General features: G+C 42.4%; 1 protein-coding gene across 1 annotated transcript; it reads right to left on the bottom strand.

The window, feature by feature from the left end:
* Nucleotides 1-1521: 1521 nt before the first annotated feature.
* Nucleotides 1522-26433, bottom strand: FEM1C (fem-1 homolog C). Its single transcript, XM_024208769.3, has 3 exons — nucleotides 26300-26433; nucleotides 24759-25478; nucleotides 1522-4097 (listed from the first exon to the last, which is right to left on the bottom strand). Exons 2-3 carry the CDS (start codon nucleotides 25300-25302, stop codon nucleotides 2788-2790), a joined length of 1854 nt encoding a protein of 617 aa, XP_024064537.1. The 5' UTR covers nucleotides 25303-25478; nucleotides 26300-26433; the 3' UTR covers nucleotides 1522-2787.
* Nucleotides 26434-26911: the final 478 nt, after the last annotated feature.

Below are 26911 nucleotides of genomic sequence, written 5' to 3' on the forward strand. Positions count from 1 at the left end.
AATACCTGGAGATCATAAAAGTTCATTAGGTGGCCTCATCCCATTACAAACGCAAAATTCGGAATAACAGAGGTGCTGTAGGACAGGATAGAGGTACATTGGTAGAGATACAGGGAAAACATGCACAGGAGATTAGTCGCTCCCATACTTTACGATATTTGCATACATTTCTTTAAAAACAAACAGTAGAATAAACTTTCATACTAAGACTTGGCAACCTTCATTGGATCACTATTTAAAGAAAATGATCTGTTCCCTAAGATTTTTGTAGCCAGAAAACTCATGGGTATGTTTTCTAATTCAGAAATTTTGCTAGCACCATAATAGCAGCACAGTATTCCTGTTGTTTTTAAATCACAGTTCTGGACTCTCAAAAGGTAAAACTCTTGGAGAAAGTTGTCCAACCAAATAACTATAGCTATCCATTATCCCATTTAAAGTTAGAAATTTACACTATTAACAATGAAGAGCAGCACAGATTCTAGAATACAAAAAACAATGTTCTAGAATCCCTTTTTCTATTATCCATGTTGGAGCTCCAACCACATTGTGGCTCATTCCTACAGTGTGGTGTTGATTATTAATTAAATCTTCTTGCAGAATGGTAAGCGAAAGAGGAAGAATGTTGAAAATAAGAAACTGAAGTAATGAAACTTGTTCTTCCGATCAACAATTGGTGTAGCATGTGTTTTAATAATTATAAATCAAAGAAATTCAGATAATTGAATAGAAATTTACTCATATCTTTGTGAAATTAAGTTAACTAATACTTTGCTTTTCATACAAACAATGCAAATGTGCCATGGAACAAAAAATAGAAAGTTGTTTCAATATATTTTATGCAGTTTTCAAACTTTGAAATATGTATAAACGACAGTGCTTCTGACATGACTGCTGGCTGTTTAAAAGTCATCAAGATCTGAGGGTGACCCAGCCACTCCGCTTCACTTTCCATCACAAGCTAAGAGAAGGAGAGAGAGAATACCTAAACAGCCAAAAGGTAAGGAAAGCACTGCCTTTTTACACACTGTCAAGGATGTGCTCATCACTAATCCAATTCACAAACATCAAAGACAAAAATATTCTAAAATAAAATTAAAAAACAAACCACTAAGCTCAAATCACCTTAGTGTCATTAATTTGGCTTTTGAAATTCCTCTGCTATTATCTTTGCAAGTTCATAATCTGATGAAAGTCCAGATAAACCCACTGAATTTCTGGAGTTAAAAAAACCCATTAAGTATGGTTACTGACCATCACTGAAAATAAATGCCAAGTCAAATGACATCCACTGTGCTTGACCATTGAACTGGCAGTAAGTTGTACTCTACTCAACCCAAAATAATTTTTTCTCTTGAGAACATTTTTAAAACGTTTGTAGGGCTAATGTGCCAGAATAAGTTTTACTCTGAATCAACAATAAAGTGCTGAATTATATTAGTTACCTGAATCTTACTCATTTAGAATCTTCACTTGTGGATTTCTAATCAAGTTGAAAGAGCCCTTCAAGTTGAAAGATAGCTAAGCTGTTGTGCAAATATTATAAAAATAGTTAACTTTCAATAGAAGCTATGTACACACCACAACCTCTGGTGTTTAAGTATGGCTGACAATACGAGAGGTGAAAAATGCATGCAAATTATCTAAAAGGGTATATTTAAAATGAAGGAAAGGGACACTGCTATGGAATTTGAGATACATTATAATGAGTGGCTCTCTGCCAAGGTAATATAATTATACTAGATGTCTAAACCTGGTTTGACAGGTATCATGCCACCAACATGCTTTAGTTCCTTTTGTAGGTAAGGAAGTTGATTTGTAATTTCAGACTACTGCATACATTCAATTTATTTCTTATTCAAGTGTATTATTAAGTTTGAGGTTAAAAATTTGAGCAAACTCTCTACATCTAGTCACACTATCAGCACAAACAAGACATTAGTGCAGAGGGAAAAAGTCAGATGTACATGATAAGGACTCTTCCCTTTGCTGCATGATGCATCAGAATGACTTAGACTTAAATCTCAACTGGGTTACCAAGAGAACAAGAATAGATTTTTCTCCCGAATTTAGCACATATTTCCAGAGGACTAAGAGAAAGCAACCTCAGATACAGCTAGAATAAAAATCAACCCAAAAAGTTTGGACAATTGACACATAGCTCCAAAAATTGTCATGCTGTGAAGGAAGTGTTCTCAGAAAAAGCTCCATAAAACTGCAAAAAATGCTGTTTGAGCTGAAGTTGGCCAACTGCTGCATAGAAATATGCTAACACACAACAGTCATGTTTAAGCCAGTGCATAGAGAAGATAAAGCACTTATGGTAATTGCAAATGTTAACAAGTCCATACAACTTGTTCAGTTTAGCAATGAGTTCATAGAAAAAACAGAATTTGAGTAGAAATGCACAAGCAAAAACAAAAAAAGATGACCTTCCAACTGTATAAAATCCACATACCAGTAATAGTAAAAAGACACCAGTGAAAAATATTAATCTCAGTCCCAAACACCCAACAGGCAAATAAAACCAGAGTAGACAAGCCTTTGGCAGACAATTTTAAGAGAGAGTCTAAATATGGCATTACATTTCTAAATAATCCACAAAATATATTATATGGCATATTCATATTAAATACTGGGTAGCCAATTCTACAGATCTGATGCTAATGATGCTTTAGCCAATGAGAACATGATAGGTCAAGCTAAATGAACGCTGGTGTATCACAACAGTGCTTGAGAAAGCAACAATTAATGTCACCAACTCGTGCTTCAACAGTTGTCACACTATCATCTATGGAGCAACACAAAGTTCTCTAGCTTTTCAGGGATGTTCCCTTTATAACATATGCTATGATTCACTATAACACGAGCAGCAAGACACTGCAATGTAGTATGATTTATGGGCTGGATCAAATTTTTTGCCATTTCCTTCTCATCCAGCAAATCACTAGCAGTTTGTTTATGCAAGTTTGTGGTGTCAAAGTGTGAACCTGACTTGATAAGAAGATTCATGATGTCTGGATGGTTGTTCAGTGCAGCAATGTGCAAGGGGCTGTTATCATCAGAGTCTCTGACATTTACATCAGCACCACATTCCACCAGTATAGCAGTAACTTGTAGAGAGGGGAATTTGCAAACAGGGTAACGACCCACACATGTAGTATTCTTATCAACAGCAAGATGAAGTGGGCTGAAGTTATTCTTTCCTCTAGGCTGTAGTTTAAGAAACCTGTAAATAGTCTGCTTTTTAAAATGGTCTTGTTCTGGACTGCAAGGAACTTTTTCCAGCAAGCAAATTAAATGCAAAATGATAGAAAGAGCTTTGTTCAGCTGTATTTGGTCAGGTGGACACTGAGTTTGTTTGATAGCCCGATCTATTTCGAGGACACTTTTGCACAGTATTCCCATAAGATCATCAAATGTAACAGTGGTGCCTAGGAGGCCTTTTGCCCTATCCTGTAGCATGAAGGAAAAGAGTTCAGCAAATGATAGTAAACTGCTGGCTGTCATAGGGCTCAGGGGGTCTAAATTGCTTTGCTGCATGTCCAAAGCATATTTCCATAGGTTGATGCATCGTTTAAAGTTTCCAGAGTCTGCATAGACGGCACCTCTGTACCTAATATAATAAGATGTATCTGGGTGAGAAGGACCAAGAATACGTTCTCTAATTAACAGCGCTTGCATTCTCATCTCATCAGGGTCTGCAATAAGATTTTCTAGCTCTTCTGCACTATTCACCTCCTTGGCATAGTCATAAGCCATAATTAGTGTTTGTGGCACAGGTTTGCTGAGGATATTAGTCCTGTCACTGTACCTCATGTCCATAGCTCTTTTCCAGTATTTCAAAGCACCAAGCAGATCTCTTTTTTTGTCCACAAATGTTGCTCCTAAAAGCTCCAAAGCATTAATACGTTCTGCCTTACTGGTCTGTACATGCTGTGTCAGGAAGTCCACAATATTTGTATGACCTGTCACACTGGCTGACAGAAGGGGAGTCATTCCATAGCCATCTTTTTCCATCTTTGCACAGTATTTAAGAAGCATCTTCATGATGTCCAAGCTTCCAGATTCTGCACAGTCATGTAATGCAGTATTTCCTGACAAGAAAAGAAAATCATAATTGCACAAATATCATGGCAAATTTATAGAGCTATACTAACAGCTAAAGGAGAAATACTTAGTGCATACATGTCAAAACAGGCAGGCTGCAAGTTAATAGCTGGAATACGCTGGACTTAATTAAAATACCAAGGTTGTCAAGCAGCTATACAAGTGCAAAGTTACTTGATAAAATTAAAGATGTTTCAAGTAAACTTTTGTCTCGTTACTCCAAAAACAAAACAAATCCTGAATCCTCCATTCTGTGGTAATTTCATATTTGCTTTTAAGGATAAAACATTAGCTCTAAACATGCTACCTCTATCCTTCCAGACTTTTCATATATCCTTCCTCCTTTCCTCTACCTGATTTTTTAAAAAAAACCCAATATATATAAACTTATGCCAACTCTTCAGCAGGTTCATTTACTTGCACATGGTACACTCATCCCCTACCTTTCATCTGGGTCTTCAGATAGTAAGCCTTTCAGGGCAGGGATTTTTCTTTCTATATTTGTACAACACTAGTATAATGGGGCTCCAATCCCAATGGAGGCTTTTTGATGCTGTCATAACATTTAAATGATCTAGGAAATACACCTTTTTCCCGATATAATGCGACCCGATATAACACGAATTCGGATATAACGTGGTAAAGCAGTGCTCCGGGGGGGAGGGAAGCTGCACACTCCGGCGGATCAAAGCAAGTTCGATATAACGTGGTTTCACCTATAACGCGGTAAGATTTTTTGGCTCCCACGGACAGCTTTATATTGGGGTAGAGATGTATGGCTATTTCTTTGTCTAATCTATATAAATTCAAACACTCTCACCTTTGTATTTGATTAAATTATTCTACGGACACTGGGTTGATGAAGTAAAATGCATATAACATATTTTGTCCACCTAGTCTTTATCCTAAAGTCCCAAGCTTTATCCCCCTGCTATTCTGGTTAGGATTCCCAAAGCCAAGAATAAGTTAATAGAAGAAAAAATTAGCACATTGTTTCTTGAAAGATATCATGGGTGTCATCTACACAAGAGTGGAAATTGTAAAACACACCTGAAGAATGTATTTTTAACTATGGATTATTTCCCATCAGTACCACACTCCAAGTGTATCTTGTAAAATGTATTAAGTGTTCTAACACTGTGTGTGGGAAGAATCCAGAAAAATGACAGCAAGCATTAATGACATTTCACCGAAAACCATGCTTGCAGCAAAGTTGAAAGGAAACATTAGAAGCTACAGTCCACCAAATCTTTCATACACTCCGGAAGTACTGTAGCTGAATGTCTTAGTTTAAATATGTACATTTCACCAGCAAAAAAAAGATAACCAAACAATGTCTTTAATACAGCTGATTTCTTTAAAAAGTCCACAATTTAACACAAGCTGTTCTTTAGCTCTTCATCTGGTACATGCATGTGTTCCATTTTAACACATGACTCCTATTGCATTAACAGGACACTAATTAGAAAAGTATCAAAGTTCACACAAAAATCCAGCTACAATTGCAGTGAAAATTCTAGCAAACAGTACATTTCCTACAGCATCAGAATTAACTGGAAGTCAACTGAGGATCATATAACCTATTAGAATTATTTCCTTGCTAGCTGATCAATATTTTTGGTGGAACTGTCACTCCACAGGAAATTAGGTATATTATCTTATTGTCAGTCATTTTCCCAACAGAAGAAATGATAGTTTTCCACTGGAACCTACTATTACGGCTGCTGCAGCTTGGATTATTGTTGCTCCAACCAGCCACTTCACCATGTTCTCCTGCTCCATATTGTTCATGTATTCTCTGGGCCAGATGCTCAGTTGCATTCTAATGGCTTTGTGCCACCCAAGAGCATAAAAATTCTAAATCTGGCCAGCTAGGAAATTCTCTGGTGTGGGGGAAGTCCCAGCTGATACAAAGCCAATATACCTGCCTCCTGCACCACCCACTCACATTCAACCCAAATGTAGGTGGTGTGTCAGGGTTGGGAGTAGGTATAGTTGGCATATGCTATGCTCCAGCTATGCTCAATTGGTGTAGTCTCTTAGAACTACAGCCAGCTGTCATTGTTGCACAGGCCACTCTATGTTAAATTGTAGATCAATCCCAGTATCAGAGGGTGGTGACCAATTTCTCTGACAGACCCTTCTTTTCCTTAGCACAGCAGACAAACATTTTCAAATTACACCTACTTAGGACATAGTATCAAATATTGTTATATGCAGTGTTGTAGCTGCATCGGTCCCAGAATAAGAGAGAGAAGGGTGGGTGAGGTAATATTTTTTATGGTTTCTCTCACCAACAGAAGTTAGTCCAATAAAAGATATTACCTCACTCACCTTGTCTCTATAGTTTCAGATAGTCATTTACAGAATCTACATACCTTTACATGACTTCTCTAATCGACAGTTAATCTTGAATGAACTATAGTTCACTAAGATACATTTGCAGTGTCCTAACTCGACTTCTCATCACTGTATGAAATTAATTTAGTCACATCATCCCTACCGTCCTTGAGAGTGTAGGGAAAATTCGTTTTTGTCCCCGATTAGCCTACCCAATTTGCAAGGGATTTCCAAACTCCAGTGACAGGTCTCAAAAGAAGATGGGATTATGGGGCTTTTATTCTAACAGACATCTCTCTTCTACTTATTGCAACCATGTATGGGTCCAGAGGATTCCTCCTTGATGGATGCCCTAAGACTTCATTAGGAATTAACAGGGAATACAGGACAGTGAGACCAAAACAACAACTGGGATTATCCATAACTTAGTATAAGATGTCACTTCACAAAATAATATAATGTTTTGTGGAGCACTTGCAGTCTTCAGATCCTTTCTTGGTGGTGCACAAAATAAAATATTTTGAGAACCAAGTAATGGAGTGGAGGAAGGATCAAAACGTTGGGTGGGGAATATAAATAATAGAACTGTCTCTCTTATACAAAATACAGTCTGTAAAACAAAGGATGGAAAATGCTCAAATGTTACTGATCACTTTGTAAATGGTTTAGTCCAAAAAGACAGATGACTCTCCTGTGAAAATAAATATTCTACTAGAAATTGGCAATGGCCATAAAGCTTATCAAAATGTTAATTTTTTCATGAAAAAAAACAACAACCTACATCCTGGTCTTGTCAGCACTTACTACTATGCTTACTACTTACTACCAGAAGTGGCACTATTGATTTCCAGCAGCAGAAGTACTATACTTGACAGTGTTTTCAGGTTCAGGCCTGTAATTTACAAAATACTATGAAAAACTATGAATAAAAAAATCTTTCATTTCAACACTTGTCCAGTCCAGTAAGTTGTCTTTCAAAAAGTGTTATAAACATAAATTTTAATACTGATTTTGGTTGCATTGTCAACTAAATATCCACATCCTCACAATGTGCTTTTTTCCTTCGTGTTCTCTATTCATTTTAGTCTGATTTTACTTGTATAGTTTATAAGGAAGTGTCATTCTCCCGTGTTCCTTTTTGGCAGGTTCTCAGCTGTGCCTTCTGATGAAAGCTCTGCCATAATATTTCAAACAAGCTAACTGTCCCAAAAATAGGACTAAAATCAAAGTGACAGTCTTGCAATCTCCACATGAATTTTGGGACAAGGATATTTCCTGTTACTGTGTCCTACCAGTCTAAACACATTTGATTTACCTTACAATTTTTGTTAATTTTTTCCTTAATTTTAGCCTTTTAGAATTGCAAAGCATTTATTTACTGCAACTGAAGTCAAACACTAAAATGTGCCAGACATATCTAGAAAATGAAACAATATATGGGGAGTAACAAACTAAGACCAGGACTGAGGTATTAGCTTTGAAGTAACTCCTACTTTCTGATCATTTATTGTATACAGACATAGAGACCAAAAAAAAAAAAAAAAAGGGGGACAGTGTTGTAGGTTTTATTATGTATAAAAATATATTTGGTATTATGTAATTTGCACACATACATGAAAAAAAGACTTTCATACCTTATGTTCTATTTTCAAATTTTATTTCACAAAAGGAACAAAAAATTTCCCCCCAACTCCACTTGCACTTATGACAATTTTAATTACTTTTGTCCCCAGGGCATCTTGTACAGTTCAACAATGTCAAATGTTCTTGAGAATATCTTGTCTTTTTGCTATTTAGTTTATGTGGATAACTATGTTTACTACCAAGGTATGTCCCTTACCAGAAGGGAACCCACTGGAGTCATGCCAACTTGACAGCAGTGTCCCAGGACATGACTTCCCTGCAGTGCCCCCTGAGGCAAAGGGTGGCATTTCAGGTATGCCCTGTTTTCCCTCTCAACAACCCAGTCAGTCAACCTCAAGGTCTCTTGACTCAGTAATACCCTCCCTGGGCTGGTTTATTATAAAACCTTGTGAAAATAGTCCATAACAAAAGTCCCAAATAAACAAAAGGTTCTTCTGGCTTTCAGGGTTTCCTCTGAAGCCCACCCTCTGAACTCTGTTCCTAACCCCCTCAGTTACCGTTCAGTCTTTGTCTCTCTCCTTACAGCAGGAGCCCCAGCCCTCTTCCTGGAGCTGGGAAATTCAGTCACTTATTATCCCTCTCTTTAAACAAGAAATTCCCAGCTCTCCTGGATCTGGGTTGTAATTTAGTGCTCTGGAGGGCCTTAGCCAGTTCCTCTCTCAGCTGGCACTTTCCCCCTAATTAGCCCTCAGGCTCAGGGGGTCAGCAGGCCCATCTTCTACTGCTGGTGTCTGCCTTATTATGAGGTAGTAAAGGCAGCATATATGCTACTCCCTATCTCCCAGCTAATTCCAGATTGGTTGGGTGAGGAGGGGAGCTTTGCCCCTTTGTCTTTGCAAGGTTCTTCCCCTAAGCCCCTTAAAGATACAGTGGTGGGATTTCCTCCCAAGCACCATTCATTCCCAGGACCTCTTCCTCTCTATCCATATCCCCCTAAGATCCTTATCTTGGACATTTCAAATCCGTAAAGAGCCATGCCTCTTGGTGAGGTTGGTTGACCACTAGGGACTACTGCCTTTAAGGGGCAGGCTACTCTGTCACAGGGAGCATAGTTTCTCTTCCTTGTATTTGTTTCCAGCAGTGCCTGCTATATGCTTAGCAGGAAGAACTTTCCTTAATATATATATATATATATATATGGAGATATACCTATCTCATAGAACTAGAAGGGACCCCGAAAGGTCATCGAGTCCAGCCCCCTGCCTTCACTAGCAGGACCAAGTACTGATTTTTGCCCCAGATTCCTAAGTGGCTCCCCCCAAGGATTAAACTCACAACCCTGGGTTTAGCAGGCCAAAGCTCAAACCACTGAGCTATCCCTCCTTGCATCATTAGGACCACAGCCATGGTAGTGATATCTTATGGAAGAGAGCCTTAAGTCCATACCTTTTATGACCAAGAATACCAAGCAGGGTAGACTCCCTCCAGTCACTCTTCTTCACTACCTATTCTTAAGAGGCATGAATAAGGGTAAAAAATATATTTAATAGCTACCTATTCAGTGACCACCGTTCAACTTGGGCACTGAATGAGGCAGGGAGCATTTAGAAAAAATAGTATATAATCATATAATTAAAGACTTCATCCTAATGCATATACATAAGGAGGCACAAGTAACTTTTGAGTACTAGACTTTGCCATTTTAACATCAGTTTATTGTAGCTTTCTTTTTTAAATTATAATTTCACAGGTTTTTAAAAAAGCAAACTGAAAAAACAAATGCCATCATGTAGAACCATTCTCACTGTCCATATGGGTTATCAGCAGTGTTAGAAACATTCGATCCAAATCACAGATCTCTACCATTTGAGCTAATAGAGTAACCAACAGAAGTAGTAGGCTGGTATACTCTATGTGGACCAGCCACTAGAGGAAGGATGGGACACTTTTAGCCAATCGGTTTTACATGTATTTGTTAGAGAGCAGAGAACAAAGGTACTCAGATATCCAAAGTTCTATTTCTGGTTCTAGAAGGAAGCATGTCTAGGAGTTACAGACCCTTCTGCCCTGATCTCCAGAGCCTGCTCCCTCTTTGATCTCTGTGCTTCTTCTTCCAAACTGTTTGTGCACCAGCAGGAGGAGAATTGAGACCACATGTGACAGTGTCTCACTGCTCACAATGCCAGTGGCCAGGACCACTGTGGCCCCGGCAGTGGGGAGGACAACTCCAGGAAAAATCGTGCTCAGCCCTGGAGTGGGGCATGCTCACTGTAGATAGAAACTTGGGAGAATTTAGCTACCAGCCTCTAACAAAGATCTACTGAAGATGTGAAAATGTTGTATTTCCAGAGGCTTACAACTGAGCCAAATTCTTGGGAGTTTTCACAAGAACAGCAAAAGGCACCTCTAACCCCGAGTTGATTCCCTCCTCCAAGGAATGGAAGCACTAAAACTTCTCAATAGAACAAGTGTAAGAACTTTTGAATATTGGCAAAATAACATTTTTCCCTAACCTCTTTCTTGAAAATGGTTAAACTGTTTTCACTGATACTTTCCAAAACAAAATTCTGCCCAAGGTAGACACCCAGCATAAAATGTTTCAGCCTGAATGGTTAAAGTATGGCTAAGTTATAAGTAACTGAAAACAGGGTCTTACAATGGGGCTGCTCTTGGGCCCTCCCACGCCAGGCAGGTTGAGGGCTCCAGGCTCCCCAGGCCCCCTCCAGCTTCTGGCTTGACTGGGGGCGGGGAAGTGGAGGGGCAGGGGCACGGGCACAGAGGGGGCGGGAGCACGGCTACAACACTGCAAGAGACATACATTGTCATGACACATTGCAAAAACCCAAAACACTTAAAACTAAAATTAGCAGCTAGCTGAATAGATTCAACTCTAAATCAAACATCTTTACAATCTCATGAATTTACCATAAATGGACACACAGAGAACCACGAAAAGTAGAATATTCCACAGAGAATCTCACTGCCCTCTCAAACTAGACTTCCATCTACAAACAGATAATTTTCCTTTTTACCTATGCTGAAAGAAACCATTGTTCTACCAGTTATCAGGCCGGAACTACCAGAAGTAGTTGGGTTTTGTTTTTTAATTATTTGTATTACAATAGTATTTACAGGACCCAACTGTACAGAGAACAGTATAAGCACAGTAAGAGACAGTCTCTGCCTCTAAGGGCAAAAACTACGGCCTGCGGGTCACATCCAGCCCTTCAGCCGGTTTAATCTGGCCCTCAATCTCCCACTGGGGAGTGGGATCTGGGGCTTGCCCTGCTCCCACGCTCCAGCCAGGAAGCAGGGTCGGAGACCGCTCCACACGCGCGTGCCAAGGCTCCCAGAAGCAGCAGCAGCATGTCTCCCCCTCCGGCTCCTACATTTAGGGATAACCAGGGGGCTCCACATGCAGCCCCCATCGGCTGAGAACAGCGGCTAATGAGAATTGCACGGGCAGCCCCTGCGGACGGGGCAGCGCACGGAGCTGCCTGGCCACACCTCCACATAGGAGCCGGAGAGGGAGGGGGGACATGCCGCTGCTTCCAAGAGCTGCTTGAGGTAAGCGCCTCCCGGAGTCTGCACCCTGATCCCCTCCCGTGCCCCAAACCTCCTTCCCCAGCCCAGAGCCCCTTCCGCACCGTGAACTCCTCATTTCTAGCCCAACCACAGAGCCTGCATCCCCAGCCAGAGCCCTCCCGCCTCCTCAACCCCAATTTTGTGAGCATTCATGGCCTTCCATACCCAGATGTGGCCCTCAGGCCAAAAAGTTTGCCCACACCTGCTCTAAGGCTACATCTATACTTAAAACACTAGAACAGCACAGTAGAGCCCTGCGCGGACACAAAATTTATATCTGCATCTGATCCGTAATCCACGGATGCTGATACCCGCAGATATCCACGGGTTTGCAGGGCTCTATAGCACCAGTTCACAATAGTGCTTCAGTTTAGACACTCACTATAGCGACGGGAGGGTTTCTCCCTTTGCTGTAGTTAGTCCACCTCCTTGAGAGTCAGTAGCTAGGTCAACAGAAGAATTCTTTCATCGACTTAGCGCTGTCTACATTGGGGTTAGGTCAGCATAGCTACGTGCCTCAGGGGTGTGGATTTTTCACACCCGAGAGATGTAGCAATGCCGATGTAAGTTTTCAGTGTGGACCAGCCCTAAACTTTAAACTAAAAAGATGAAATGCAACAAGTGTTCGTAACAATCAGAAGGGACACAAGGAAAGGTTACAAGAATACACGTTTACATTGGCCAGACAGATGCACAGAGAGATGGCTTTGTTTTGGCTACATTTTAGAAATAATATATTGTGAACTCGGTGAAACCTTGTTATGGGTTGCGTTAAAGCATCTTTGAGGTTGAGAAGTATGAACTCACTCTTCAATTAACGTAACTGTAAATATAAGTTAACCCTAAACCAAAAGGGGTGTGTGAACCTGCCCAGGAGCTTTTGGGATGAGTACTGTTTTGGGTAGGTGTTTGTGTGGGAGTGAGAGAACACACAGATACATACTAAGGCCGCTCACAGACAAGAACAGCAAGAAAAGGCAGAGGAAAACAAAAAGCCTAATAGGACACAGGAGCCAGTAAGCACAGTCTGACCCTGGAAAAAGCAAGACAGAACTTTTGGGTCTGGGGCTGGCTAAAGAAACTGCTCCTTTTGTTCTTGGTTCCTTCTAGATTCAGAAACAAAGGACTTTGTAAATAAATAGAACTGTATTAAAGAAATACCTGATTATCACCAATTTCTACTTCCAACTGGAACATCTCCAGGGCCCCAAACTTTGATTAGCTGTGCTCAGGTCAAAAGGGGCAACAGTCTAACAAAGTCTATCAGTTATCTATCTAGTAATCATCAATTGTCAATTTGAGGGGGAATTTGAAGGATGGGGTGGTGGCTGTAAGGACTAGTTCTATCCTTAAGAAGGATATTCCGTGCTTTACCAAAGAATTTTGAAAGTATCACAAAAACACACCTATTAATAAAAAGTACAAATGTTAAATATTAATTAAGACTATAAAGTGGCTCAAATATCAATATGACAAACAGCCACTAAGTGGATAATAAGCAGACTACTCTGGTTAGCATCTGTGAAGAATTTTCACACTGAGGAGTATAGGGATTAGAGTGGAGGAGAGGATGGTTTGTTTAGAAAAATATTCATACAAAAGGCTAGTTATATTGCTAATAATTCTCTGTTCCCTGTTATAGGTGCATGTTTAAGTAAGCATTCTTTCAGTGTGAGACTGCAGTAAAGTCAAAAGCATGACATTAGTCTGTTGCCACAAAAATAATTTATAACCAATTCAGCATCATAACTCTCTTGCTAGATCAAATGAGATAGGCTTTTCCTGCCTTGTCAGCTATGTGAAGCACCTCTCTTTTGATATGTAGTTTCCATACACCACTTTTCCAAGGGAAACAACATACAACAGTTGTTAATGTATGTTAAAGAAATGGTGTCAAACATTTTAAAGTCTTTCTAAAAAAATGTAGTTATGATACTATCACCACCTTAGAAGGCTCAAAGTGAAATCTCTATTCAAATCAGTGTCTTCTCTTTTACAAGTTAGTTTTCTTACACCATGTCTAATTCCTTTTCCTTCCTAGAGTTATGGAATCTGACCACACATCTAGATTCTGGATATTCAAGTGGATCAGTATGACAACGAACATGAGCATGTGCCATTCTGAAGGGCATATATGCTCTCCTCAAACTACCGGAAAGAACAGAATGTAACCAGAATTGTTAATCAGAGAAGTGGATGCATGTATACATTAAATTGTTAATCATGGTTTTTTTTGTTTGTTTTTTTTAAAACGGGTAACAGCTTTTTAATTTATTCCTATTTGCACAACACCACTGTTTCACCCTAAAGAAGTCAGCAACTTCCTTTACTAATAAAAAAAATTAAGATACTAGTGAATTTCAACTCTCACCTAGTCCTCCCAAATAGAGAGTAAATCTCAGTTGGCTTTGAGTCTTTACATTTTACAGTTATATTAGAGCCCCTCTTTAAAATAGCCAACACAATGAAAAAGCATACACAAATGCTACATATTTCAGTGCAACTAATTCTTTAACTCTCCAGTGCTACCAAAGTACATCTGGAGATTCACATTTATAATGAAACTATTTTTCTCCCCCACATCCAGGTCGCTATCAGAGGCAAATCATTCCAAAATAAATAATTTGCCTGTGACAGGGAAGGGAAAAGAAGAGAAGCAGTAAAACAGATAGTGATTTGGCTGGACTTGAATGAACATTTTGTAAATGTATTAAGTAGATTTAGTTAAAGCTTGATCTTGTTTCTGGATTAGTAAAACAATATTAGAAAATTAAAATTAAGTCATTCTTACCATTTCACATGCAAGGCCCCACTCCTGAAAATACTTGGTTCAGATGCTTAACATCACACACTTGTAGTCACATTGAGTTCAACAGAATTATTCAAATGTGTAAAGTTAGGCACGTGCATAAATCTTCACAGGTTCAGGACCCAATAAAATTAATGATCTTCTTGATTTAAAGATTAAGTGTTTATATTGCACTAACTTCAAGCAAAGCACATAAAGGAAATAAGTCATCTAGTAAATTTATTTATTACTTTAGTTTTAAAGACTGATTATATAAACATATTGATATGTATATAAACCTCAGGGGTAGAGCCACAAAGGGACTTTAGGCACTTAAATCCAATACTGAGGTGCCACTGAGATCCTCTAAACCCTCTCTCAGCTGCCACTTAATTCTGGATGTGCCTAAGTTCTATGGCACCTAAACTTTTCCCAGTGAACAAATCTGCCTAGGTCCCAATGCCACCGAGTGGCTTGGCACTCTAATTCACGCCTGAACTCCAGAGGAATTGCAATCTAGGCATTCTCCCACCTCTCTAACCTGCAGGGGGGTCAATCCAGTAGGTGTTCTCAGAGTGTGCCTAACCCCATAGATGGCGGAGGTGGTGCTCCTCTTATACCCAAACAGCTCAGCGATTAGGGACTCATCTGGGAGGTGGGAGCAAATACCTCTTCTGGCTGACAAGGAACAGGAATCTGAACCCACCTCTCAGGAAGAGAGTCCTAACTACTGGGCTGTGGGATATTTTGGGGCAGGTCTCACAATCGCTCCTATGGAAACTCTTCCAATTGTACAAGTAAATATTAATTGAAGCAGTGGGACTGAAACATGGGTCTCCCACGTACCAGGTGAATGCCCAAACCACCAGGCTAGTGCAGAGGTGGCTAAACTTACTGATGCTTCGAGCCACATACAACAATCTTCAGAAGTTCAAGAGCTGGGGCATGCCTTCCAGGGCTTCAGCCACACAGGAGGTGCCTACTGGGGCTTCAGCCTCCTCCTGCTGAAGCCCTGAGCCCCAGCAGGCACACCCTGCAGGGTTGAAGCCCCAAGAATCCCTCCCTGATAGGCAAAAGCCAGAGGTGACGCATGGGGCGGGGTACTTGACCCCACGTGATCTCCCCCCCTCCCCCACAATTTTTTTCCAGGGTTTGCTGGCCCCACTCAGTCACATGGTGCCACCGGGTCCCCTCCCTGCAAGGCAGCTGCTGGAGCTGACAAACTGGGAGCTGTGGCCATGGGGAGAGGCAGCAGCAAACAGCTGGGAGCTGCAGGAAGAGCTGCTGCTTTCGCGGTTCTCTCTCCTTACAGAGCTAAAGCAGTGGCCCCTTCCTGCAGCTCCAGGCTCTTTGCCGCTACCTGTCCACGTGGAACTAACGCCTGGGAGCTGCAGGGAGGGGCCACTTGCGGTAAGAGGGAGGAGTACCTTGGGAGTGTGATTCAAGCTGTTGGGGGGAGCGAACCTTTAAATTGTGCCCCCCAACTCACAGCAGGCACCAGTCGTCTCTGGTAGAAGTCCCTAGCCCCACTACCCCACCGCAGGGCAGAATCCCCGAGCTCCCCCCGAGTCTGGTAGGTGGAGAATGGGGAGATACCGGGGGCTCTGTGAGCCACACTTTAACTAAAAGAGCCACAGTTTGGCCACCCCTGCTATAGTGTATAAGGAGAAAAACACCTTCTTCATTTTTCATGAGAGGACTAATCCATCTTAGGCCCCTAACATAGGAAAGGATTCACAGCTGTGAATCCCAATGGAGGGAGGTGCCTCCCTGCATCCCAGAATTAGACACCTAAGCGCCTCACTTCTGCATATTCTATTGGCTATCCTAGGTGACTCCCAGCTCAGCTGCCTGACTCCCAGGAAGCCCATTCTCAAGCACCTAACTCTCCCCAAGCATTGTATAGTGAGCGTGAACACCTGACATGGATCTGTGGATTATAGCCATAAATGCCCAGCCGCATAATATATCTACATTTAAACTGCTACACCAGTGCTGCTACAGTGCTGCAATTGGGCCACTGTAATACTTTAGTGTAGACACTTACTACAGCGAGGGGAAGGGTTCTCCCATCACTGTAGTTAATCCACCTCCCCAAGAGGTGGCAGCTAGGTTAACGTAAGAATTATTCCAATCAACCCAGCAATGTTTGCACTGGGGGGGGGGGGGTTTGCTCATCTTAGCTACATCGTTCAGGGTTGTGGATTTTCATAGTCCTGAGCAACACAGCTGAGTCCAACCTATCTCATTAATGCAGATCTGGCCTAAAAATTAGGTGTTACAATGCTTAAGTCCCTTTGTGGATCTAGACCTCCGTTTTATTGATGTGTACTTCTCCTCCTACACTTACTGCTTTATAATTATAAAATAAATATAAACAAATAAAATAATGCAATCATCTAAGTAATTGGTGCCCCCATTCGTTATTGATTATGGCTTTATCTGGAAGATACTCAACTGAACCACCATAAGTAAACATTAAGAATTTTTATAGTATGGTATTGCAGGAAGAAAACTAAAGCTGTGCCCTCATGAATAAGCTTAAAAAAAATCAAATGGGATAATGAAATAGACAAGTTACTAATATCAACAAGTCTTCATGGTTATGTTTTAATCTAATCTAATTTCTCAGACCACAAAAATAAATGCTATGGAACAAAGATCATTCTGTTCACAGATTCATCTCTCTCTAAATTGTATTTTCAAGATTATTGATGTCTCAACATTTATGAAGTATAAAAGTATTTGAATCACTTAGTTTCAACACCCCTCCCCCAATGCAAACTAAACATTTCCCTTCTTTTAACTGCATCTTCTTTCACTATTTAATTTATTGGGCTGGGTAATATGCATTCCTGCTACAGTTTAGTTTCACATAGCCTTCATGCTCAAAATATCCTCACAAATGTAATGCAATGTGTCATGTAATACATCCAGGAAAAAGACACAGAACACATTTAGAGCAAGGCCTTTATTGCCAGGAAGCAGAGCCTTGTTTTTCAAAATGAAGCTTGGCAAGCAGGCAAGATAGAAAACCCAGAAGAGAAACAAACCTGTCAGACTTCTTGATGTTTACAATTAGGTTAATTATTTTTAATATACAATACACCACATGCTGATTTTGAAGAGACCAGAGTGGCTCTACCCTATTTCATCATTTCTGGAGCTAACAGGTATTTAGAGGCAGCGAGTTTGCTTTTTTCCCCTCCAGCTTAGAGAATGTTAAACATGTTTCAGTCTCCACCTAAGTTAAAGCCTTAATATAGTCTTCATACTTAGCCACAGATTCAAGTCTGTATACGTATCCATAGGAGAAAAACTGAACGAAGTCTGCAGCTCTCTGTTAATTTAGAGAGTTGCTATATTGGATTTTACATCAATGACATCTTGTGGATTTTGCCAGAAGCTGGGAATGGGCGACAGGAGATCACTTGATGATTACCTGTTCTGTTCATTCCCTCTGGGGCACCTGGCATTGGCCACTGTCGGAATATGGGATACTGGGCTAGATGGACCATACTTGGTCTAACCTACTATGGTTGTTCTTATGGTACAGGTCTTATTCGCAGCCATAATAGAATTTACAGCTTGCAAAACATGATTTTCTCCAAAAATCTCTCATGCTGACAGACCCATTACACCTGTCTTCTCTACCCCTTCCTGGTAAGCAGGGAAAAATTTGCCAGACACCTACTCGCCAGAGATGAATGGGTGTGAAGGAAAAGAGGAGACAGGGAAAGGAAGGCTGTCAATAAGGTCCAGGAGCAATGCCTTAGTTAAAGAGACTCCTTACTCCCAGCTGTTGAGAAACACAAGAGTGCTGTTCCTGGACTCCGCTCAGACTATCTTTCATATCCTTCGAAGCAGCAGCTCTCTTTCCCTCCCAATCCAACCACCATACAGAGCCTCATGGCTGTTAGACAGGGTCCATCAACTATACCCCAATATCCTGGCCAATGAAAAGGGGTGGTGGAATTTCCACTACTCTACCCCTCATCCTTTATCCGTGTCAATCTGTAACATGACAAATGACCAAAATACAACACCTGTGTTTTGTTGAGTGTTATGTTATAATTGACCACTTATAATGGTTTTTACATTAAAAAACAGATTTTACAGAAGGTTTTCTTACTGTGAGAATTAAACTAGTGTTTTAAAAAGAACCCACATGGATCATCAACAGGGTTTGAATCCTCAGCCTTCAGAGATCAGCACAGACCACTACCACTTCAACAGAAAAAATCTTTACTCCTGTAGTTAATCAGCCATTAGAAAGGCATGCCACACACATTTTGCCATGGGGTTACACAGCTATTCAATAGCAAAATGCTTGGATCAAGATTCTTGAGTCCTGTTTCTGACTCTGGGAAGGGAGTACTGCCTAGTGTGTACATAACACTGCCACTCTTCCCAGTGGAGTGGGGAACAGTCAGCTGAATTCATCCAAAATTGCAGAACAGTCCTGAAAAATCCAGTATACTTGAGAGATCTGTCCTTCACTTAGGGCCTGGTTTTGTGGTCCTCACCACGAAAAACTCCAGTGCTACTACTCATAGCTTACCCAAGTAGGGTGACCAGACAGCAAGTGTGAAAAATCAGGACAGGAGTGTGTGTGGGGGGGGGGGTGTAATAGGAGCCTATATAACAAAAAGACCCCAAAATTGGGACTATCCCTATAAAATTGGGACATCTGGTCACCGATTACCCAAGCAACATGATTCTTGGCAGTTCTTCTACTGTCCAGAAGCATCTATGAAACTTACCACAGTATTGTTAATTTCAACCTGCTGCTGCTAAAGCCAAGAGTAGTTATGCTGGAACAGTCTACAACATTAGGAAGACAGTGCTGAATTGGTTCACATTTGGAAGTTTTCGTTTTTCAAATTAAAACTTTAGTTCTACAGAAACTGTAGATAGTCCCTCATCCATACACAATACTGAGTGGGCAAAAAGGTTTTTCAAGTCCTATTTGTCATTTTTCCCCTCATCCATACTTTTTGTGTGACCTAAATAAAATATTTTAAAATAGTCCCTTACTTTCTAAACAAGTTCCTTTGTGAGTATTTGAACTCTTGCCTCTATCCTCCATAAGAATCCGTGGAAACTGTAGAAGAGGATTCTGGAAAATGGTGGTAAAAAGTGAAAGTTGAATACACCTTGAACCAAGATGGCCTATAACTCTGAAATTTTCTGAGTATTGAATCATCTTCCATAGTATAGCACTGTCGTGCATTTTAAACTTTTTCCTCTCGCCCACTGCCATCAACACCTATGAGGCACTGTTATCATTTGCTCTTATCTTGATCTTGACTCAGCTGAAATCCTCCTGTCTTAATCACTTACTATCTTTACTACTGCACTTCATCATATGCTGTTCCCAAATCTCCACTTTCTAAGCTTCAGTAGTCCAGAATGCTATTGCTAGACTACTCACGCATTCCAGTGAAGTCCATCATTTTTAACTGCTTCAGTATCCATCTTTTCATTGAAATTTGCCATCCTGATTTTTGGAGCTCTAAGAACCTACCCCATCTTCCCCAGCCCTAAAACACTCGTCACTAACAAGTGGGTAGTCATTTTTCCAGAAGTGAGGGTCTGGGGGTAAATGGAGAATCATGCATGGTACAGTAACTCCCACTTAACATCCTCTCGCTTAATGTTGTTTCAATCTTACGTCCCTGCTCAATTACAGAACATACTCCATTTAAAGTTGTGCAATGCTTCGCTATAACGTCATTTGGCCGCCTGCTTTGTCCACAGCTGGCAGCCACCCTATCAGCTTCCCTACGCCCCCCCCCCTCCCCACAGCGCCTCCTGCCTGCCGGCAGACCCCGCAGATCAGTGCCTTCCCCCTCCTAGCCGCCCCCCCGCCTCCTGCCCACGGCAATCAGTGGGCTTGCAGCGTTCAGGAGGGAGGACTTGGTACACAGGCTGCCCATCCCTCCCCTGCCTCCTGAATGCCGTAAACCAACTGATTGCCGCGGGCAGGACGGAGGGGGGAGGAGCGAGGACGTGGCACACCTCCCCCTCCCTCCCCTGCCTCCTGCCCATGGCAATCAGCTGGTTTGCGGTGTTCAGGAGGCAGGTGTGGGAGGGGGAGCCTGCGCGCCGTGTCCTCGCTCCTCCCCCCTCCCTCCTGAATGCCGCAAGCCAGCTGATTGCCGCAGGCAGGAGGCGGGGGCGGGGGAGGAGTGAGGATGCAGCGTGCGCAGTAAAGGGGGAGGAGGGGAGAAGAAGAGACGGGTTAAGGGTGGGAGCTTGGGGGAAGGGAGGGCGTCGGCGGGCCAAGGGTTGAGGCTCCCACCCCTGATGCTTGCAGAGTGGGGGAAGCTGCCGCTGCGCAACGTGCTTCTCCTAGCTTACAGCACCTTCAGCCTCCTTGCCTGCCTCATTGTCTTCAGTGCCAGTGGGCTGTGCCTGTGTGGGGTAAGGCGGGGGCACCTCCCGACCGTAGTACTGTACTATATGGCAAAAAAAATTTCCCTGGAACCTATCCCCCCACATTTACATTCATTCTTATGGGGAAAATGGATTCGCTTAACGTCATTTCACTTAAAGTTGCATTTTTCAGGAACATAACTACAACGTTAAATGAGGAGTTACTGTACATTATAACTCACATTTACATATTTAAATTGTTTGGAGCTTTATGCCCCTTCCCTCCTGTTTTCAAGAAAATATTGGAAAGACAGCCTCTGGTGCTCCTTATAACAGCAGCTTTCTAGCGGTACCCCATTTAATGAAGATATATTTAGCAGTCTTAGGCTACATCTACACTAAAGCCAGGATCCACGCTCAGAGATCGATTCACCAACAGTTGATTTAGTGGGTCTAGTGAAGACCTGCCAAATCGATAACAGATCACTCTCCAGTCGATCCCTATACTTGTCTTCCAATGAGCAGAGTAAGGTAAGTCGAGGGGAGAGTTTCTCCCGTAGACCTCCCCATGGTAACCTGCCCTAAGGTACGTTGACTCCAGCTATGTTATTCACATAGCTGAAGTTGCATAGTGTAGGTCGACTTACAACGGTAATGTAGACATAACCTTAGACAGCTTTACATTTTCAAAGTGCTGTACAAATAATTAAATAGAAAAGCTTCAGCAGGTGTAAGGCAGAGGCAAACGCTAGAAGGCTCCTCCAACTGCCAGCTTAGGAAGCAGGGGCAAGATTCAACACATGCAAGCCAGTAGTAAAAGAATATTGGGAAAACCTACTCCTCAGATACTTAGGGCTTGTCTACACTTACTGGGGGGTTCGACGCCCGCCGACCGATGCATCGGCAGTCGATTTAGTGGATCTAGTGAAGACCCGCTAAATTGACCACCGATCACTCTCCCATCGACTCCTGTACTCCACCTGAAGGAGAAGCGCAAGGGGAGTCGACGGGAGAGCGTCTCCAATCAACATCACATAGTGTGGACCCCACAGTAAGTAGATCTAAGTACGTCGACTTCAGCTACATTATTCACATAGCTGAAGTTGCTTAACTTAGATCGATCTCCCCCCGTAATGTAGACAAGGCCCTAGTAGATATACTCCCTTAAAATCTCCCTCCTGTGAGCAGAGACAAGTAAACATTAACATATCCAAAGAACACAGTAGTTGTAGGAAGAGCAACAGGGACATCTATAGTAACTGGTTTCTTTGTCCATAAAAAGCAGCAACCTGGACTTTTCTTTCCCTCCCTCCTACTATGAGGCCTCTCAACTCACCATCAAGGTGACACTTTCTTATAAAATGGGAGAAGGAACTGAAGATATGCCTGGCCAGATTCTCTCTTCCCCTCCAGCACTACTCAGAATAAGGAATTTCAGGAAGCAAGAAAACTCTGTGGACTCATCTACACCGCATGGTATTGAGCACTAGAGGGGTGTGAATTCTAAAGCTCACCAACAGTTTGGCCAAAAAACAGCCCATGTAGACCCTTTTGTTGCGCACTAAAAGTTCCCTAATGCATGTTAATGTAATACTGTTTCAACAACAGACATATTGAACAGTGTAGACAGCTGAGAGAGGAGTCTCCGTCTGATGTCATCAGCAATGGGTAGAGTCTATTTCCAAAGAGCAAGAAAAGGCAGGGCATACTACATAAAAATACACTATATATGTATACGCACACTTTAAAAAAATGTAATAGCCTTTACTAGGCTATAACAAATCCCATCTGACACTCACTTTTTTCATAACACAAGGATCAGCTATGCTGTAGCACTTCAAAAATCTCACCTTAAAAGCTCTCATCTTTAGATTATGGTTGTGTGACAATACTATAGGAAAGGTGAATGCTTGGCATAATAGAGAGGTGTATAGTTCTGATACCAAGTGCCTTTAGCAGCAGTGTTCTGCGGTTCACAAAATATTGTCTCTCTTGGGTGTTGCTGAATGGTGAGACTTGTGCAATTGTGCTTAAGTCATGAGTCATGCAGAAATTTAATAAAGTGAAGAGAAAAAATGAAAATAATAGAGGAGATGAGACCAGAAATGCTTATAGGTAGGTGTCTATATGATGGTCATTTAAATAGAGCAAAGAACAAATAATGTCTGCATACTGGTATAAAAGAGGATATTAAGGATCAGTAAGTCTGAGACCTTTAACAGTCCACTGGCAGAGAGAGAAAAAGGGGTGGCCTAAATAAATGCTTTTATGATACATCAGACCTTTACGCAGCTGTCTGGTAATCACCCCCAGTATATAGTTGGAACAATACACAAGTCCATAGTGACTCATGAGTGGCTTTATGGCTTGGAAGTTATTCTTCTTACAAGCAGAAGTTATTACATTCTGCCCACTGTGTATCTCATATTTCTACCACCAATTAGCATTTAGCTTTCTTTATATTACTCCCCACATATTTTCACTTGTACAGTATGTCTTTAAGTCAATGAACATTTGCAGTGCTGTTGTGTCCATGTTGGTCCCAGGATATGAGAGACACAAGGTAGTGAAGTAATATCTTTTAGTGGATCAACTTCTGTTGGCAGAACAGACAAGCAGAGGTGTTAATTTCCACTTCATTTGAAGTGGTTTCTTGCAACATGTGTTAAGTCACTATGCTTAACAATCTGTCCCACCTTATATTTAGCTGTGACACTCTGGTTACCTTCTCCAGATCTGAAGAAGAGCTCTGGGAAGCTCGAAAACTTGTCTCCTTCACAAACAGAAGTTGGTTCAATAAAAGATATTACCTCACCCACCTTGTTTCAGTCAGTTAAAGTGTCATTTAGGTGTTCATCTTTTTTTCTGCTAACAAGTCTTCGTTTAAACAAGTATTAAAGATATCACACAATAAACTATATACTAGAAAGGTCACTTGTCAAATTATATTTCATCTTTGGGAAACTGTTAAAAATAAAATTAGCCAGAAACAGGAATTAGAAGCACTATGTCATACATAGGCTTTAAGGGGAAATACCCTGGACATATATCAGAAATCAACTGTCCAAACACGGACCATCTTTCCGGGGTTAAAAATGTGTGGTAGTCTGCACTAACCAATACACCTGGTGAGTCAATACAACATTAGTAAGTGCACTGGTGATGCAATTAAAAAGCAGCAACATGCCCACAGTTAGAACAAGAGGTCCATGCAACCATGATCATAGCAAAAAGGCAGAAGTCTTCACTTTGAACAATAGTGGCAGGACCATTGTAAACAGAAGCAAAAAGACATCTGTTGTGATAACAGCACCACTGTTTACTGAAACTCTTTTTTGGCATGATCACACTCGCATTGGTCCTTATTTTTCACCCTAATTCCCATTTCTTAGTTACTGTAGCTAATAGATCAACTGAAGAATTCAAGAATCAGGGGTGGAAATTTTAAATACAGAAAAGACTTCCTCCATTTCCCTATTCTGATCTTAACAGTGCAGGCCAGTGAATTTTATTCAATGCACAATATATTTGTTTTGCAAATGAACAAATTTTGCACGATATAAGTTTATCTATTTTAAAAAGTTATCTCATGACCCACTACGTTTTCAGCAAAAAGCCAATTAGTTTTTTACATACACACTTTAGCCAGGAGTATGAATCTATGTAGCAAAATCTTTTAAAAAATGGGGTTTATAAATGAAAACTTGTTGATTTAGAATGAAATTTAGTAACTGTTTTTTTAAGTAATGAAACAGCAGGTACACTGGAAGATCAAACTGAAAAACTTACATAACTACATACAAACTATAAACATGAAATTATAATTTCAACTTCTTGATAGCACTTTGAATAATTTACATTATCAAGTCAGATGAACATTTTTGGATGGTGGTCTCCTACAAAAAAAAAAAAAAGGTAACAACTAGATAGTCTCAGGAACTTTGCTGCAAGAAAAATAGGATATTGATCTTACCTTTAACACTTTTTCTGTTAACATCAGCGCCTTTTTCAAGCAAATACTGAGCAATTTCTTTGTGTCCTTTGTAACATGAGATCATCAGGCATGTATGCCCATGTCGGTTTGATACTTCCAAATCAGCTTTATGCTCCACAAGGTACTTTACTATTTCCAGGTGCCCATCAAAACAGGCTGCCCTAAGTGGGGTTGAATTTGTCAGTGTTGTGTTGTTGACAGATGCTCCATGATCTAACAGACATTGGACTACCTTCAAATGACCAGCAGCAGAAGCTGCCCATAATGGAGGAGCCCCCTCAATGGTCTCACCATCAAAATTCACCGAGCCACCAACTTCTATAGAAGCACAGCAATGCTCCAGCAAGTATTCCACCATATCAAGGTGTCCATAACGGGCTGCCATCAAAAGTGGTGTAGCACCACTAGTTTTTTCAGACATCAGCAAGGCCACCTCTTCTTTAGTTTTGTTTGCCAGTAACTTTGCAAGGAGCCGCAGTTTGCCATCACGAGCTGCATTGAACACTGCTGTCTTTAGATCCATTTAGTCTGTGCCGCTTTTATCCTTCAGTGTCACAGATAATGGGACTACTGGAACTACAGAGTCCAAACAGAAGACCCACACCCTTTTCTTAGATCTGTGTTATCTCTGTGAACAAACATGAAGGCTCTGATGAACTGAATTAGGTCCGAACAATTACACAGACTGTGCTCAGCAACCTGCAAGAGAAAAAAAAATTGAAAACAAATTTTTTTTTGCCTCTTTAATACACTAAATCAGTGGTTTTCAACCCTGGGGGGTCCGTGGACTCGGACTAGGGGGGGCGAGAAAGGAGGTCGAACAGTGATTTCCAATCTGTGGTCCGCAGACCCCTGGGGATCCCCAGACTGTCTAAGATTCCCAAAGGGGTACATGCCTCCATTCGAAATTTTTGAGTAATCCGCAAATGAAAAAAAGGGTGAAAACCACCGCACTAAATGCAATGGCACTTTCCTACGCCTTTGCTCAAACTGACCGCCCACTGCTTGTGCTATACACGGCACCAATTCTCCCGAAAGGAAAGGAAGTGCCACCTTCGGGGGCTTCCCCGGGCTTTGGGGAGCGCCCCCTCTCGGGAGGCTGGCGGGAGTGAGCGCTCATCCTCCCCCTGCCTCATTCACACGGGTTGCAGGAAAAACCCCCCTCTGCGCCGGCTGCATAAGGAGCCGCGACAGCTCCACCAACTTCTGCCGGACCCAGCCCGGGCAGGGAGCCGCCGACCGCTCTCTCTGGCCTGGCTCCTCCGCCAAGCAGACCCCGACCGAGCCGATGCACCCGGCTCACCGCCCGCGGGGGCACATCTGGGACCAGGCCAGGGGAACGAGACCGACCTTGGCTCCGCACCCGCCCGGGGGAGGCAGCCCCGCCGGCCCCTCGCCCCCCGCCACCTCTCCTGGCCCCACGGCGCCCCTGCCCAGGCAGGTTCCCAGCCCCCCCGGACCCGCTTCCTTGTCGGCTGGGGCCCGCGGACCCCGCCCGCCCAGAACAGGCTCCGAGCTACCTTCCCCAGGCGCGGGCGCCCCGCCGGCTCCCTCTCTCCGGAGCCGCCTTCACCGGGAAGCCTCCGCCGCGCCCCGCGCCCCATCCAGCTCCTCCATGACAGGCGAGTCCCCACAGCAACGAGCCTCGGCGAGCGCCCAGCCCAGCGCCCAGGCGCAGCCGAACGAGCTGTCTCGTGTCCTCTGCCAGGAGCCCCAATAGGGAAGGGGCCGCCGCCCAGTCAGCCACTTAAAGCGGCGGACTGCCGCGTGGGGGGCGGGGCTTCGCCTGGCTCAAGCTAGGCTGAGAGCGCACAGAGAGGGGGAGTTGCTCCGCTGTGGGCGGAGGGTGCTTAAGTTTCCCTGCAGCTGGCTCGCGCCTTCCCCCTGCAGCGCAGCTCGCCAGGGGGTTAATAGGCACCCAGTGGAGCCGCGTGTGCTGCCTCCCTCGCCTGGAATACAGAAGCCGACCTGTGGTAGCATAGGTGCTAGAACTAGGGGAGCGGGGGTGCTGTAGGACCCCCCCGCTTGAATTGGTGACCATCATATACAGGGTTTACAGTTTGATTCAAAGGCTCTCAGCACCCCCACTATACAAATTGTTCCAGCACCACTAAGTGGTAGGGACGAGAGGG

Source organism: Terrapene carolina, unplaced genomic scaffold, assembly GCF_002925995.2.
Source record: "Terrapene carolina triunguis isolate 2854851 unplaced genomic scaffold, T_m_triunguis-2.0 Scaffold69, whole genome shotgun sequence".
NCBI lineage: Eukaryota > Metazoa > Chordata > Testudines > Emydidae > Terrapene > Terrapene triunguis.

Coding starts and splice junctions, on each gene's coding strand:
- FEM1C (XM_024208769.3), bottom strand. CDS start 25,302: ATGGATCTAAAGACAGCAGTGTTCAATGCAGCTCGTGATGGCAAACTG. Junction 4,098..24,758: donor TAACAGAAAAAGTGTTAAAG/GTAAGATCAATA, acceptor TTTTCTTGTCAG/GAAATACTGCATTACATGAC.